The sequence below is a fragment of the Perognathus longimembris genome, chromosome 17, assembly GCF_023159225.1.
Source record: "Perognathus longimembris pacificus isolate PPM17 chromosome 17, ASM2315922v1, whole genome shotgun sequence".
Classification (NCBI taxonomy): Eukaryota; Metazoa; Chordata; class Mammalia; order Rodentia; family Heteromyidae; genus Perognathus; species Perognathus longimembris.
The window spans coordinates 38,465,551-38,481,137 of record NC_063177.1 but is presented as its reverse complement, the minus strand read 5'-3'; the positions used below and the strand labels follow the sequence as shown (position 1 = coordinate 38,481,137).

The window sequence follows — 15,587 nt, the reverse complement described above, 5'->3', positions numbered from 1 at the left end:
CTCCAAGCTGGCACCTCAACTACTGCTTATGTGGTGGCAGCATCACATTTTCTTCTTGCTAGGTGTGGGTTAGGGCAATATGAAGTTGTAGCAATGCAACAGGTCCAACAGTTCTGTGCTTGTGGTACCACATCCCGTGCTGCATTTTCTCTTGATCTCAAGTGTGGTTGTTGAGGATTCCATGGTAATAGTTCAAATGTTCTGGAGCCTGGATATGATGGTGCTAAGGTGTTACAGAGAGAAAAAGCAGAGTCTTATCCAACTGAACGTGAATCCCAGTCAGAAAGAAGCAACTGCATGATCTCCTCATAGAGAGTCCCTTACTAGGGACTCTTGTTTTTCATCTTTTGCTGGCAAAGACATATTAGTGGTGGATAGCTGGGTATTTGGTAGGCTGGACTTTTGAACACAGCACCAGTGGACAACCCTGTAAATCATTGTCACCTGCATTTCCTATCGGCTGGAGCAACTATATCTTGTTGAGGTACAGTACCCATAGTCTTTACATCTCTTTGTTCATCAGGCGTGACTAACTGATGCCATCATTACTATGAGTCAATATATTTGTAGTTCAGATAAACTAACATACCTTTAGAGTACATTGTGATACAGAGGAGATGAATTCACCCCAACAGAGAGAAGGTTACTTGCATTTATAAGTGCTCTTCATTCCACAGGTCCTGAGTCTACCTCTGCATCTCCACTTCTGGCTATTTTAAGGAACCCATATGCCAGTTCAGGCTCCATAGAGATCCCATACACGAGACTGTGGGAATTTGCTCTAGTCTATATTCTCACAACTAAAATTCCTATGCCCCATAGTCACCCACAGTCTCTGTGTGATCTATTTTGGGAGGAGGAGATGGCATTGAGGAGCTAACCTAGTGAATTCAGTGGAAATGTGAAGAGATTTACTGCCCTTGCATTTTCCCTGTCTTTGAAGATGGCTCTAGTTGATTTTTATTTACCTTTTCTAGATGTTTGCAGTGCGTTTGGTCTTTAAATGGTCTCAATTAAGACACTTAATGATGTCATCACATTCTTAAGGACAAGTCTCTATCTGCTTATTTCTTGACTCATAGTGGACTAACTGATGGACTGGTAGCATTCTTTATATTTAGAAATGCCAATCTTCTAGCCAACTGGATGGGCATTTTTGTACCATTTAACCCTTTACTATATCAATATTGTAAATAGTGTGAGTCAAAAGTCTTTCATTTAGGTGTCTATTCACTATTACTCTTTTCTTTCTACTATTGCTCTGTTCCTTTTGCCTTCATGTTTGAAAAGTGAGGAGCTGAACAAGGATGCATAAATAACCACTTGGATAAGCAGTGCTCAGTGACTTCCACAGAAAGAAGAAAAGATGGGTATGAATTATAAAGAGGCCACAACAATGTGTCATCACTCTTGGGTGGGCAGGTAAATGTTGGAAAAAGAGCAGAACATAAATGCACATGTCCTGGAAAAAACTGAGCTCTGTAGACCAATTCCACCAGGTTTGCTTCTGTCAAAAATTCATGCATATAAAAAATATATATATTTACATTTTCTTTCCTATGTATACATATATGTATATATATTACATTTTTACATTATATATCCTTTATATATAATGTACTTTTACAATTTTTACATTATATATGGGATATATAAAGGATATGTATTATATATACATGTAATATATTTCACATTATATATTGTATATATGTATATACATTATATATAATATTTACATTTTATATATAATATATTATATGTATATGCATGTAATACATTATATGATATACAATATATTATATAATGTATATAATGTAAGAATGTGATATATATGGTTTAATATATAATATAAAATGTAAATGTATAATATATAAAAGGTATATAATATATACGTATATATGACATACGTATATATATATACCCTTTATATATAATATATACTTATATATATTACAGTACCCATAGTATTTACATCTTTTTGTTCATCAGGAGTGACTAACTGATGCTATCATTACCATGAGTCAATATGATATTTGTAGTCCAGATGAAGTACATTGTGACACAGAGAAGACGAATTCACCTTGACAAAGAGAAGGTGACTTGCATTTATAAGTGCTCCTCATTCACATATGTGTGTACATATATTATATACCCTTTATATAAAATACATTTACATTTTACACATATATACATATATATTATATATATGAAAGAAAATACCAACATTTCACCATTTTGTGTTTCTCATAAGAAATGTAAACTGTGACCATGATCCCCTGCTGGGAATGGGTCATGTCCTAATGGGCTTCCTATCCTCATGCCAGTGGTCTTTCACATTCCACCCTTCCTTGTCCACCTGACTCACGATGAATGAACTGTGTGACTCCAGTGCAATTTTGTCCTTCCAGATCACCAGAAATAGTAGTGTCCCTCAAAGAAACTTAGGTACCTACAGGCTCACCCGATGTTCTAGAGAAGATGAGACCGAAGCATTTCTACTAGCTACAATGCCAGGTGACAGATTCTGTAACAGAAGTGAGAAAGACTCTCTTAAGGGGTGGATCTGTAAGGGATAAGTGATGAATCTTAACAGATCAGGAGAGGGAAGTCATATTTTCCATTCACCTTAAATACTTAACCAGGAAAATAAACTTGCTTAATTGGGTAAGTGCCTATTTATTGATACAAACAACAATAAGGAAAGAATGCTATAGGTCATGACAGTAGACCCTCAGCTGGATATAAAAGGCCACCATAGGCAAGGAGACTTCTAAACTTTCCAACTCATCTTCTTGGACACCCACCTAGAACCTCCATCCTCTGACACCATGGTCAACTCCTGCTGTGGCTCATCCTGCTCTGAGCAGGGTTGCTGCCTGCAGACCACCTGCTGCAGGCCCAGCTGCTGCCGCCCCAGCTGCTGTGTGTCCAGCTGCTGCAGACCCTGCTGCCAGTCTGTGTGCTGCCAGCCCTGCTGTCGCCCCAGCTGCTGCCGCCCCAGCTGCTGCATCTCCAGCTGCTGCCGGCCCTGCTGTCAGTCTGTGTGCTGCCAGCCCTGCTGTCGCCCCAGCTGCTGCCGCCCCAGCTGCTGCATCTCCAGCTGCTGCCAGCCCTGCTGTCAGTCCGTGTGCTGCCAGCCCTGCTGTCGCCCCAGCTGCTGCATCTCCAGCTACTGCCGGCCCTGCTGTCAGTCCGTGTGTTGCCAGCCCTGCTGCCGCCCCAGCTGCTGCACTTCTAGCTGCTGCAGGCCTTGTTGCCAGCCCAGCTGCTGCCGCCCCAGCTGTTGTACTTCTAGCTGCTGCAGGCCTTGTTGCCAGTCCAGCTGCTGCCGCCCCAGCTGCTGTAGTGGATCTTGCTGCTGAGCGCTCTGACCTACATTCTCCTTGTCTTCAGTAGCTGGCATTCTTGATAGAAACCACCTGTGAGCTGAATCATGGGAGGCCAGCTTTCACACCTCAGTTCCCCTTGAGGTTCATAGGGGCCTCAAAATATACTGTCCCCTCTCCTAAGAGGTTGCTGTCTTTCTCCAACCTGGACAGCAGTTTTGAGTTTTCTTACATGTCAGCAGTGTGTTACTAAGTCATGTTATCATGTAACCACATATTCCCTCAGGAGAATATTTCTTCCTCCAATGCTATTATTCCTACATTTTGAATAAATCTGAATTGTGCAAGCATCCAAATAAAAAGACATTACATCTCCTTATTTTCCCTTCTCTACCTCTTTTCTTTATTGGTAGATTTCTTGTAACTGATCTCTTAATAATGAAAAGATCAGAATAGATGATTTGATGTGGGTCAACTGTGTCCTCTTAGTCCTCCTCATCCTCATACAGAAATATGGATTCATAGAGCCAGGGCTTGAAACTCCCAGCATAAAGACTTTCTCTGGTTGAAAAACACACTATTGGCATGAGTTAAAGCCTCTAGCAGAACTCAGCCAGTAGAAGAAGAGAACCCACAGTACAGCTCATTCCCCACCTCCCCCTTGGAGTCTGCTTTGTAGGTGCTTAGATGGACTGAGGTCCACCTACCTCCCAAAGTGTTCTGCTGTATAAATTACTCTGTAACAATAGCACCCTTGCCTCCAGATCAGTTCACAATTTCTTTACCATTCTTCCTATGATCTTTCCCAAAGTAAATTCCTTTTTGTGTGTTTGTGTGAAGGTCCTTGGCTTGAACCCAGGAAAGCCTTGAGTGCTGTCTCTGAGCTGTTTTGCTCAAGTCTAGAACTCTACCACATGAGCCATAGCTCCACATCTGGCTTTTTTGGGTGCTTAATTGGAGATATTAGTCTTGTGGACTTTCCTGCCCTGGCTGGCTTTGAATCATGATCTTCAGATCTCAGCCTCCTGAATAGTTAGGATTCTAGCCACAAACCACCAGGATCCAGCCAAGTAAACTGCTTTTTATTCATCTGTCCTAGAGAGCACAGTCTAAAACAACCAAGATCCTGATCTAGTGTCTGGGTTCTTCACCATAGTTTAACAAATTATGGATGTTTGTCATGCAATATAGGGTCACGCTTTTGGTGTACTGTTCACTAATTTATAAACTTTCTGAATATGTTGCTGCATCCTCTTTCCAATTTTTGCTCAACTGTTATCCTAACATTTTTATTGTCTTTGGTTTATAGTTTTTTTAAAACATTTTATTAGTGTATATTAATTATTAAAAATAGTAGTTTTCCTTCTTTTTGTGTATGAGAGACAAATTCTTGGTATGTTCCTCAGATTAGCATTGGGCTTACTATCCCTGAATTGCTGGAACTACAGGCATATGCCATCAAAGCCAGTTAAAACAGTCCATTTCATTATGACATTTTCAGATATGTCTTGGCTCATGTTTACTTCTGTGATTGCCACAGTTATCTTCCCTTCCCTGAGGGAGAAGAGTTGTTTGACAAGTCAGAAGTGGACATGGAGAGGGAAGTTGGGCTTTGAGAGCAACTTCCTATCTTGAGAGTCACTCTAGGAATATAAAAGACTGAAGCTATCCTTGTAGAGAGCTCTGACCACCAGGCAATCAGTTTACACTGAGTGTGGGCAGGAGGCCAGGGACCAGGCAGGCTGTGGGACAACTCATAATGGTCTTTTCATTACCCAGTAGCCATTTCAGGAAACAAAATGTTTAGCCCTTACTAGACTCCAGAGTAAATATAAATAAATATTTATAAACATAAAGGGGTGAATAAATGCAAAAGAGTATATGAATAGGAAAGCTGAATGATGTAAGAAAGACAATGAGATTAAATAAGGATACAGAAAGCCTGAAAAAGAATCAAACTGATATTGAAGAAATGAAAATCTCAGCAAGTAAAAAACAAACAAACACACAAAACAACAACAACAACAAAAACTAACAAAACTCCACAAAAAACCAAAACCTCTTTGGAAAGTCTCTTGTAGAGTGGATAAAATTCAAGTCAGAACATCAGAACTTGAGAACAACATAGATGTATGAGAATAGTCAAAAAGAATTGAGAGGAAATTAAGAAATATGGGTGGAACATGAAAACCATCTCAGACACTATTGAGAGACCAAACCTAAGAATCATGAGCATGAAAGAAGAAGAGGTAAAAGGTAAAGGGATAGAAAACATACTCAATAGAACAAGCCTTGAGAGAGAAGCAGCCATATAGGTCCAGGAAGCCTTTAAGACACTCAAAAGACAAGGCCAGAAAAGAACCATGCTAAGACATGCAAAAATAAAATAGTCAGTGTGGGGGACAAGAAATAGTACTGGAAGAGGCAAAAGAGAAGCACCAAGTTATTTACAATAGTAAGCTTATCAAGCTAATAGCAGATCTCTCACCAAACAGCTTTAACACAAGGAGGGCTTAGAATGATGTGTTTGAAGTTCTGAAAAGAAAACAACTACCATCCTAGATTAATGTTAAATGAAGCCAAAGCTATTATTCATGACCACAAAACCATCACTATAGAAGATACTCAAATGAATCCTAACCACAAAAGAAGAAAGATGTAAGCAAGAAAAAAAAAGGAGAAGATAAATCACACTAGATATTTAAATACGTTTTTAAAAACCTAGACAATGCAGAAACAACAAAAAGGCAAAAACGACTCTGAACTTGTCAATAATAATACAGAGCAGTGACAGTCTCAAATCTCTAGTCAAAAGACATGGAAAGGCAGATTAAAAAACATGATCTATCCATTTATTGCCTATAAGAAACATCTCACTGGCAAAAACAAACCCTGTCTTAGAGTAAAAGATTAGAAAAAGATCAACCAAGCAAATAAATCCCAGACTCAGGCAAAAGTAGCTATACTTGTACATGATAAAATACACTTTGTCAAGAGAGACAAAGAATGTCACTTCATATTAGTAAAGGGAACAATCTGTTAAGAATAAACAACAATTGCTCACATCTCTAAGCCAAATGTTGGTGGTGTGCCCAGCTTCATTAAATAAATACTATTGGGCTTAAAATGACAGGTAGAACAAACACAATGATAGTGGTGACTTCAAAATTCTCCTCTCAGCAATAGGTAGTAATCTAGACCCACTGCCCCCCACCCCCTGAAAAAACCCCTACAAACACACATAGACAAGAAACTTCAGACTAAATTGACACTATATGCAAAATGGACTTGACAGACATCTACAGAGTATTTCATCCAACAGCTGCATAATACATATTCTAATAAGCAGCCCATGGAACTTTCACCCAAATACATCATATTTTAGGATCCAAAACAACTCTTAGCAAATAAAAAAAAATCAAAATAATCACTTGTACTCTATCAAATCACAAGAGAATAAGATTAGGGCTCAAAAGAAAGGAAGAATGCAGAAAATCCTCCAACACATAGAGACAGAGCAACACTTGGTTGAATGATGAGTGAAGAAATGGAGAAAATCTGAAAGTCCCAAGTGTCCAGTAAACATTTTTGTAAAATTCCCTATTACTGCAAAACTAGATTGTTCTTTATGAATGTGCATCAAGATCATAACAGTATTAATAAAAAAATTATAAAAACGTTCAAACTCATACTAGTGAGTGTTTCTAGGATGGAGGAAGAGACTTCCAGTCAAGAAAAGATAAATAGGGCTGGGGATATAGCCTAGTGGCAAGAGTGCCTGCCTCGGATACACGAGGCCCTAGGTTCGATTCCCCAGCACCACATATACAGAAAACGGCCAGAAGCGGCGCTGTGGCTCAAGTGGCAGAGTGCTAGCCTTGAGCGGGAAGAAGCCAGGGACAGTGCTCAGGCCCTGAGTCCAAGGCCCAGGACTGGCCAAAAAAAAAAAAAAAAAAAAAAAAAAAAGAAAAGATAAATAGTATCCCCTTCCTGGTGAAGGAAATGTCCTCTTAGACATGGGCTTAGAGTTCTTGCTTGATAATTCTTTATTACACTGTACATGTAGTTTACATACATTTTCAGCACATAGATGTTTTCATAATGACAAAAGAAGGTTAAAAAATTCAGGTGGACCGAAATGCTACTCTAGATTTTTCAAAGATTAGATTAAATCATGAATGGAGATAGTTTAAGAACAAAGAGGAGGAACATTTCCATCACTTTAAGTAAATTTAATATGTATTTAATCTATCCAAATATTTAAATGATATTTTAAAATATACAATCATATAGTATTAACATATTATTAAAATAAAATATATTTTAGTATTGTTATCAAATATATATTTAATAATATATTTAAAGTGATAGAAATGCTCACCAATCAGATTTACATATAGTCACATTTCATGAATATTTATAAACATTTCAATGACCATGAATAATCAGTGAAAGTTTGATTTTTTATTACAATGTAACAAATTGAGAATTTTTAGAAACACTACTCGCTGCTTAACCGTGACTGACTGCTTAACCTTAACTGACAGGGGTCCGTCTAAAGGACTGATAGCCTTCATTTTTAGGAACACTAATCACCTAGACAATTGGATAGGCCTTTTTCAACCCTCTGAGCTCTTATGGTGGTCACACTATAGATAAATTCCAGATAATTTTCCTCATCTAGGCAACCTGTTTTCCATCTCTCTTTCTTTTTGTATTAGCTTTTGTGAAGTGAAGACTCCAACATGGAAATATAATATACCATGTAAATAATGAAAGAAGAGAGTCCAGTTCATTCTTTCTAGGAACTCAAGAGAGATCAGGTCAGGTGTATATGAGAGGGAGAGATGACAACACCGGGACATCTAGCCAGTTAGCAAAGAAAAAATTTAAAAAGACAAGAATTGACATGTCTGCTAAAGGCCAGAAAAACACAATAGAAAATCAGAAGGGAAATAAGCCTATAGAGCAGAATCGAGGGTATCTGAACTTCATGATGTACATAGATGAACCCTGCTGCTCTCCTCTCCCACAAAGCCCTAAAAGTCAGTTTTAGAAATATGCTCTGGGAAACAAACCAACAAAAAAAATACAATATTCCCAATTCAGATGTCCAACTTGAAAGACATCTGTGTTTCCCAAAGAAGTCTAGAAAATATGCTGTGATTCAGAGTGAGGAAGAGGATGTAAATCTTCCTGTTCTCATGTGAATGGCCTTTTGCACTAAAAATTCCTATGCTAAGCCGAACCATTAGGAATGAGCCACCACACTCTGATGTGGGTATTTCCTCCTGGGTCCTCAGAAACAATTAAGGGCAGTAAGAATCTACAATCATGATTACAAGAACACACAGGAAGTACTGTACATGAGACACAACCATACACACTAAGACACAAAGTATCATGTGACGGCTCTCTCTGAGGAACTAAAGGTAGAAGGACACCTGTAAGAACTGACACCATTTCTAACAAATCAGGAAAAGGGAAACCAAATTTTCTTTACATCCTGGAAATGGAACCAGGAAAATAAACTGTGCTAATTTGTTAACACAAATAATAACAAGGAAAGAATGCCACAGGTAATGACAGAGACCCTTAGCAGGGTATAAAAGGGCACCAGGGGCAGAGAGACCTCCAAACTTTCCAACCACATCTCCTTGGACACTAACTCAGAACCTCCATCCTCTGACACCATGGTCAACTCCTGTTGTGGCTCCACCTGCTCTGAGGAGGGCTGCTGCCAGCCCAGCTGCTGCCGCCCCAGCTGCTGTGTGTCCAGCTGCTGCCAGCCCAGCTGCTGCAGACCTACCTGCTGCCAGTCTGTGTGCTGCCAGCCCTGCTGCCGCCCCAGCTGCTGTGTGTCCAGCTGCTGCAGGCCCTGCTGCCAGTCTGTGTGCTGCCAGCCCTGCTGCCGCCCTAGCTGCTGCATTTCTAGCTGCTGCAGACCCTGCTGCCAGCCCAGCTGCTGCCGCCCCAGCTGCTGCATTTCCAGCTGCTGCAGACCCTGCTGCCAGCCCAGCTGCTGCCGCCCCAGCTGCTGCATTTCCAGCTGCTGCAGACCCTGCTGCCAGCCCAGCTGCTGCCGCCCCAGCTGCTGCATTTCCAGCTGCTGCAGGCCCTGCTGCCGCCCCAGCTGCTGCATTTCCAGTTGCTGCAGGCCCTGCTGCCAGCCCTGCTGCCGCCCCAGCTGCTGTGTGTCCAGCTGCTGCAGTGGTTCTTGTTGCTGAGCCCTCTGACTTGCACGCTCCTGGTCTTCAGCAGTCAGCACTGTGAGCTACATCATGGAAGGCCACTTGTGAAACTTCTGCCTAAACTGCTTCCTCTCCTGCCAGGCTGCTGTCTGCCTCCACCGTTCATAGAAACTGGATTTTTCTGTGTTAGCCGTCACCTATCAGCTATCATGGTGTGCTCATGGAAGAAATCACTCCCTGACTTTTTTTTCTTAAATCTTGTAATTCTGACATCTTAAATAAACCTGAATTTCGCAGACATCCAAATCTAAAGGCATGATGTCTCCTGGTTTTCTCTTCTCAATTTCTCATTGTGTGAGTCAAATGTTTGTGTCACCCATTCTAAATAAAATGACCATTCCAAGGGTTTTCAGCCATATCAGCTCTGTTCTGATAACAGTCCTTGTTCTAGTCAAGGATTATAGGTTCATAGATGGGGTGTCTGGTATTCTCTGCCCAAAGAATTCTTTAGGTTCACAGCAAGTTACTGGCACAAGCTCTAGCAGAGTTCAACCCGAAAAATGGAGCTGGTGAACAAACACTCTGGCTTCTTAGTGAACATGCATTATTCTAGAGGTGTGTTGGAAATCCAGCTGCATCCAGACATGCTCTGCTCTTTATTTCACTCTGCAATGACTTCCGCCCTGACCTAGAGATTTCAAAGGTTCCCTACGACATTTGCTGGGATAATTTCCTAAGTAAACTAACCCTTCATAGTGGGCTGTCCTGGAAGCACAATCTAAGGTGCCCCTGTCCCTGAACTCAGCTTCTGTGTCGGTCATCATATTTTAAGCACAATATGGATGCTTGCCAGGGAATTAGGTCAATTGCTGAGTTTATTACCCATTAAAATGGGTAAACTTCATAGGCATGGTGCTCTCTCTTCAGTTTCTCAGGTAAACTACTTAGTGATATAGGTACTTGATTTATCTCACCTTTACCACACTTACACATCTCCCCTTCCTATTCTCCAAAACAATTTTCCTTTCTATTTTCATAACTTAAAAAAAGATTCCACATATAAAAGAAAACATTGATCTTTCTGAGTTCATCTAACATGACGATCCTCATTTGCATTCATTTCTCTGCACATGACATGATTTCTTTATTTTTAGTGGTTGCATAATATTCTGTTATGTGTATATGCTACATTATCTATTTATCATCTGTTTATGGGCACCTAGATGAATCCCACTATTTGGTTTTGGCTCCACTATATCTACTTCATCAGCCCCCCGCCCCCTCCCACTTTCTCTCTTTCTCTTTTGATGGTTGTGGGTCTTTGAACTCAGGGCCTGGGCACTGTCCCTGAACATTTTTGCTCAGGGATAGCTCTCTAACACTTTGAGCCACAGCAACACTTCCAGTTTTCTGGTGGTTAATTGGAGATAAGAATCTCGCTGCCTTTCCTGCCCGGGCTGGCTTTGAACCACTAGCCTCAGATTTCAGCTTTGGAGTAGCTAGGATTACAAGCATGAGCCACCAGCACCTGGCTCTATTTTTATTGTGTGTGTGTGTGTGTGTGTGCCAGTTCTTTTTCTTAGTATGATTCTGTAGTACAACTTTAAGTCAGGTATTTTTGTTCTAACTACAACAATCCATGAGAAAGAAACCACATGATTGCACGTTCACCCCAAATACCCAGGAATCAATCCCATGTGAGTTGTGAAACCCAGAGAAAAGAAAATGAAGATGACATTAGAGGGTGGAATGATATCTCATGTTCATGGATGGACAAAATTAACATGTGAAAATGTCTGTACTAACAAAACCATCTTGAGATTCAATGCAATCTTCATCAAATTTACAATGAAGTTCTACATAGAAATAAAAAAACACTAAAATTCATTTTGAATAGTCTCAAATAGATGAAACAATTTTAAGCAAGAAAGAGTGAGGGAGAGAGAGCAAAGTTGTTTGCTTTTTTTTTCTTTTTGTCAGTCATGGGGCTTGAACTCAGGGTCTGGAATCTGTCCCTGAGCTTCTCTGTGCTCAAGGCTAGTGCTCTACCACTTGGGCCATAGCACCACTTCCTGATTTTTCTGATTAGTTTATTGGTGATAAGAGTCTCATGGACTTTACTGCCCAAGCTGGCTTGGAAGTGCAATTAGATCTTAGATCTCAGCCTCCTGAGTAGTTAGGATTACAGGTGTGAGCCATTGTTACCTGGCTAGTTGTTTACTTTTTAAGAGAAGTATAGCTAGAGCTTTAGGGAAAATGTTCATGGTGAAGGTGCTTTGTGTTACCATGTTTAAGAAAATATGAGTGGAAGCTATTAGTTGAGGAGGCTGAGTTAAGGTGAACCAATAAATGTTGCGGGCAGAGGAGGCTATGTGTAAACATACACAGCCTGAACTATGACACTCAGTTTAGTAAATGAGGGATTCAGAAATTAGGCTGTGTGGAATAAATTGGATTCACTAGAAATAGAACCTGACATAGGTATTCTTCTACAAGTGAGTTACAAGGAAATGCTCTGGGTAAAATCTATTAAGACATGGAAGTGAGAGGCATACAGGGTAGCAAGACATTGATCCTAAAGGAATATTCTTTTTTTTTTTTTTTTGGCCAGTCCTGGGCCTTGGACTCAGGGCCTGAGCACTGTCCCTGGCTTCTTCCCGCTCATGGCTAGCACTCTGCCACTTGAGCCACAGCGCCGCTTCTGGCCATTTTCTGTATATGTGGTGCTGGGGAATTGAACCTAGGGCCTCGTGTATCCGAGGCAGGCACTCTTGCCACTAGGCTATATCCCCAGCCCCTAAAGGAATATTCTTGGTGAACTCAAACTCATTTAATTTCCAAGCACCTCTAGAGTGTGACTGGCACCACAGTTTTTCGGCCTCTAGGAGCAAGGTGGTGGCACAGAAACAGGGACAAAGGGTGAACAAATGCAGCAGGGGTACTTATTAGACACTATGTTGGAAATGAACTATACAACTTGTGGGTAGGGAGGGGAGGGGAAAACCCAAGAAAGAAGGTGGCTAGCTTTTTGTCTTTTTACCCAACTATCACTGGGTGCAGTCACATAGGGCAGGAGGACAGGGTATGGAGAGGGCCACTATGTCTGTAATCTTATTATCCCTAAAACCCCAAGGGGAATAGCTAGTTTCTGCAATGCAGTAATACTTCATAAAAATTAGAAAACAGGCCTCACTGCATTCCTCTGTGATGCTGGCAACCCCCTCCTGTCACTCTTTCCTCATCTCAGTAAGGAGAATGCGCTGTTGCACCCAGAGGACAGTATGTTGAGGTTTCAAGCTTTATGGCTAGATCTGTGCTGGCCTACCCACTTCTCTGTAGCCTTTGATCATTTCTTTGGCTTTCCAGTGTTGTGTGCAGAACCAGAGAAATCTAAATGAGTCATCTCTCGTTATATTACCTCAAAACCTAATATCTTAAAACACCACACAATTATCATGTCACAGTTCCTATGCATTGGAAATCAGGAGCAGTTCCGTTGTCTCCTTCCTGTTGTCTCACCAGGCTCCAGGGTCAGTGTTAGCAGGAGCTTGCTTCTCAAGTTAAGGGCTCAGCTTTGAAGGATCCACTGTGCAGGCAGCTTCAGTGCTTTCTAAGACACTTGGTTCCTCATGCCCAACTTCAGTGCGAGCCTCCGTGCCCTATGGGCTGCTGAATGGAGGCTTTTTCCCCAGTGGTAAATGCTCTCAGTAACTGCTGAAGGGAACTTCAAATAGGGAATCAATTCAGTGAGATTCTATGTACATAAAAGTCCAAGAACATGAACACATGGATGCATTTATATCATCCTTTCTACCTCTCTATGTAATGAAAGAGGTACCTGCTGAAGTACACATCCTAATTTGTGTTCCCAGGACATGTTCATTATCCATCTATTTTTCCAGGCCAGGAGAGATTTAGCAAGGAGTAGAGTCAACGATGACTCTCCAGGGTTTTGAGTTTTATAAAACTCCAGACTGTTCTTGATAGTAATCACCCATTATGCTTCAAGCCTTGTCGGTTCCTTCTCAGCCTGTGTGGGTTTGTTGGTCTGGAGTTCAAGTGAAATGAAATAACACAGAGAGTTATCATGGCTTCAGTCTACAGGGTTCAATGTTTCTGCTTCAGGATCATTTCCTCTATTGTTTAGATAACTTGAAGTGTAATTAGATTGCTTGTATGACTTCTCTTTTCTGGATATTGAAACAGAAGGATAGAATAAGAATAATTTTAAGGGCCTCAGCCTCAAAAGGAAAAAAAAAACCTCACCAATAATTTACCATTCAGTTTTCCAACAGGATGTAGTCTTGTGTGTCCCTAAAAAAGAATCGTGATTCTCAGCAAGAAAAGTGTCATGTCCCAATGTCCCGTTCTCTCATCAAGGATTTTCATGCAGACTGTTCTTGTCCACCTGGACCAGGACGACGGAGCCTCCAGACTCACATGAAATTTTAATCCTCCTGGGTCAACAAAACCGTTGTGGGTCCATAAGAATCACGATTCCTGAGGAGTAGGCAGCACAGGCTGCAAATATTAAGATGGAAGTGTACATTGTGAGACACAGACTATCACGTGACTGCTCTCTTTGAGAAATTAAAATCAAACAAGCAAACAAACAGGAAAACAATCAGGAAGTGATTCCATAAGAGCTGCCCAGTGAATCCTACACCAGGAAAAGGAAATCATGTTTTCCTTCCCTGACATTTAACCAGGGAAATACAATTGCCTAGGTTGATAATTACCAATTAATGAACACAAACAATAACAAGGAAAGAATTCTGGACGTAGACCCTTAGCAGGGTATAAAAGGGCATCAAGGCAAGGAGACTTCCACACTTTCCTGATCTCCCTCGAGAAAACTCACTGAGAACCTCCATCCTCTGACACCATGGTCAATTCCTGTTGTGGCTCCACCTGCTCTGAGGAGGGCTGCTGCCAGCCCAGCTGCTGCCGCCCCAGCTGCTGTGTGTCCAGCTGCTGCAGGCCCTGCTGCCAGTCTGTATGCTGCCAGCCCTGCAGCCGCCCCAGCTGCTGTGTGTCCAGCTGCTGCCGCCCCAGTTGCTGCATCTCCAGCTGCTGCAGGCCCTGCTGCCAGTCCAGCTGCTGCCGCCCCAGCTGCTGCATCTCCAGCTGCTGCAGGCCCTGCTGCCAGCCCAGTTGCTGCATCTCCAGCTGCTGCAGCCCCTGCTGCCAGTCCAGCTGCTGCCGCCCCAGCTGCTGCATCTCCAGCTGCTGCAGGCCCTGCTGCCAGCCCAGTTGTTGCATCTCCAGCTGCTGCAGGCCCTGCTGCCAGTCCAGCTGCTGCCGCCCCAGCTGCTGCATCTCCAGCTGCTGCAAGCCCTGCTGCCAGCCCAGCTGCTGCCGCCCCAGCTGCTGCAGTAGTTCCTGCTGCTGAGCAAGTTGACTTGCATGCTCCTGATCTTCTGCAGGCAGCATTCTTGATGCTGAATCATAGGAAGCCAATCACAAAACCTCAGTTCCCACTGTTGGCATGGGACTCTGAATACACGGCCCCTCTCCTGCCAGCTGACTATCTGTCTCCAATAGGAACAAAAAATTGAACTTTGAAATCGGTCACCTTGTCACGTTTCCCCCCTGGAAGTGTTTGCTCTTTAATCTTTTTTATTTCAAATGTTGGAATTACTCATAAATAAACCTAAATTCTGCAAGCATCCAAATATAAAGACATCGTGTCTCTTCCTTTTTAATTCCTGAATTTTCCTTAGCTATGAGTACATGTGTATAGAAGGCACACTGACTTATCCCATGACTCTCCACACTGATCCCTTCACTAATCTCCAGCTAATCCACTTCCTACTCCATAGTAACTCCTTCCTCATTTGCATTTCTAAATAACTGAAAGACAGAAATAAAGGACTTGAGGGGTGCCTTCTCCTCATCTTTCAGAACTCCTCCCTGAATGCAGAGGGGATGTTCCCTAGGGATCCATCCATACCAGGAATTCTTTGCAGAGGACTTCTCTATTAAAGAGAAAGTTGTGGGCTGGAGTGAAGAGCCCCAGGCACACAGCTCAATTGAGGGAATGGAGTTGGTGCACCCTTCTCTGTACAAG

At 41.9% G+C, this 15,587-nt stretch overlaps 3 protein-coding genes across 3 annotated transcripts; all 3 read left to right on the top strand.

Annotated features, from left to right (window-relative positions):
* The first annotated feature begins 2,828 nt into the window (after nt 1–2,828).
* On the top strand, nt 2,829–3,362 carry LOC125365334 (keratin-associated protein 4-6-like). Its single transcript, XM_048365340.1, has one exon. It carries the CDS (start codon nt 2,829–2,831, stop codon nt 3,360–3,362), a length of 534 nt encoding a protein of 177 aa, XP_048221297.1.
* Nucleotides 3,363–9,019: 5,657 nt separating this feature from the next.
* On the top strand, nt 9,020–9,553 carry LOC125365333 (keratin-associated protein 4-6-like). Its single transcript, XM_048365338.1, has one exon. The coding sequence runs from the start codon at nt 9,020–9,022 to the stop codon at nt 9,551–9,553; it is 534 nt and encodes a 177-aa protein (XP_048221295.1).
* Nucleotides 9,554–14,402: 4,849 nt separating this feature from the next.
* On the top strand, nt 14,403–14,909 carry LOC125365337 (keratin-associated protein 4-3-like). Its single transcript, XM_048365343.1, has one exon. It carries the CDS (start codon nt 14,403–14,405, stop codon nt 14,907–14,909), a length of 507 nt encoding a protein of 168 aa, XP_048221300.1.
* Nucleotides 14,910–15,587: the final 678 nt, after the last annotated feature.

Bases quoted from the DNA above. Each gene is read 5' to 3' on its own strand.
- LOC125365334 (XM_048365340.1), top strand. From the start codon at position 2,829: ATGGTCAACTCCTGCTGTGGCTCATCCTGCTCTGAGCAGGGTTGCTGC.
- LOC125365333 (XM_048365338.1), top strand. From the start codon at position 9,020: ATGGTCAACTCCTGTTGTGGCTCCACCTGCTCTGAGGAGGGCTGCTGC.
- LOC125365337 (XM_048365343.1), top strand. From the start codon at position 14,403: ATGGTCAATTCCTGTTGTGGCTCCACCTGCTCTGAGGAGGGCTGCTGC.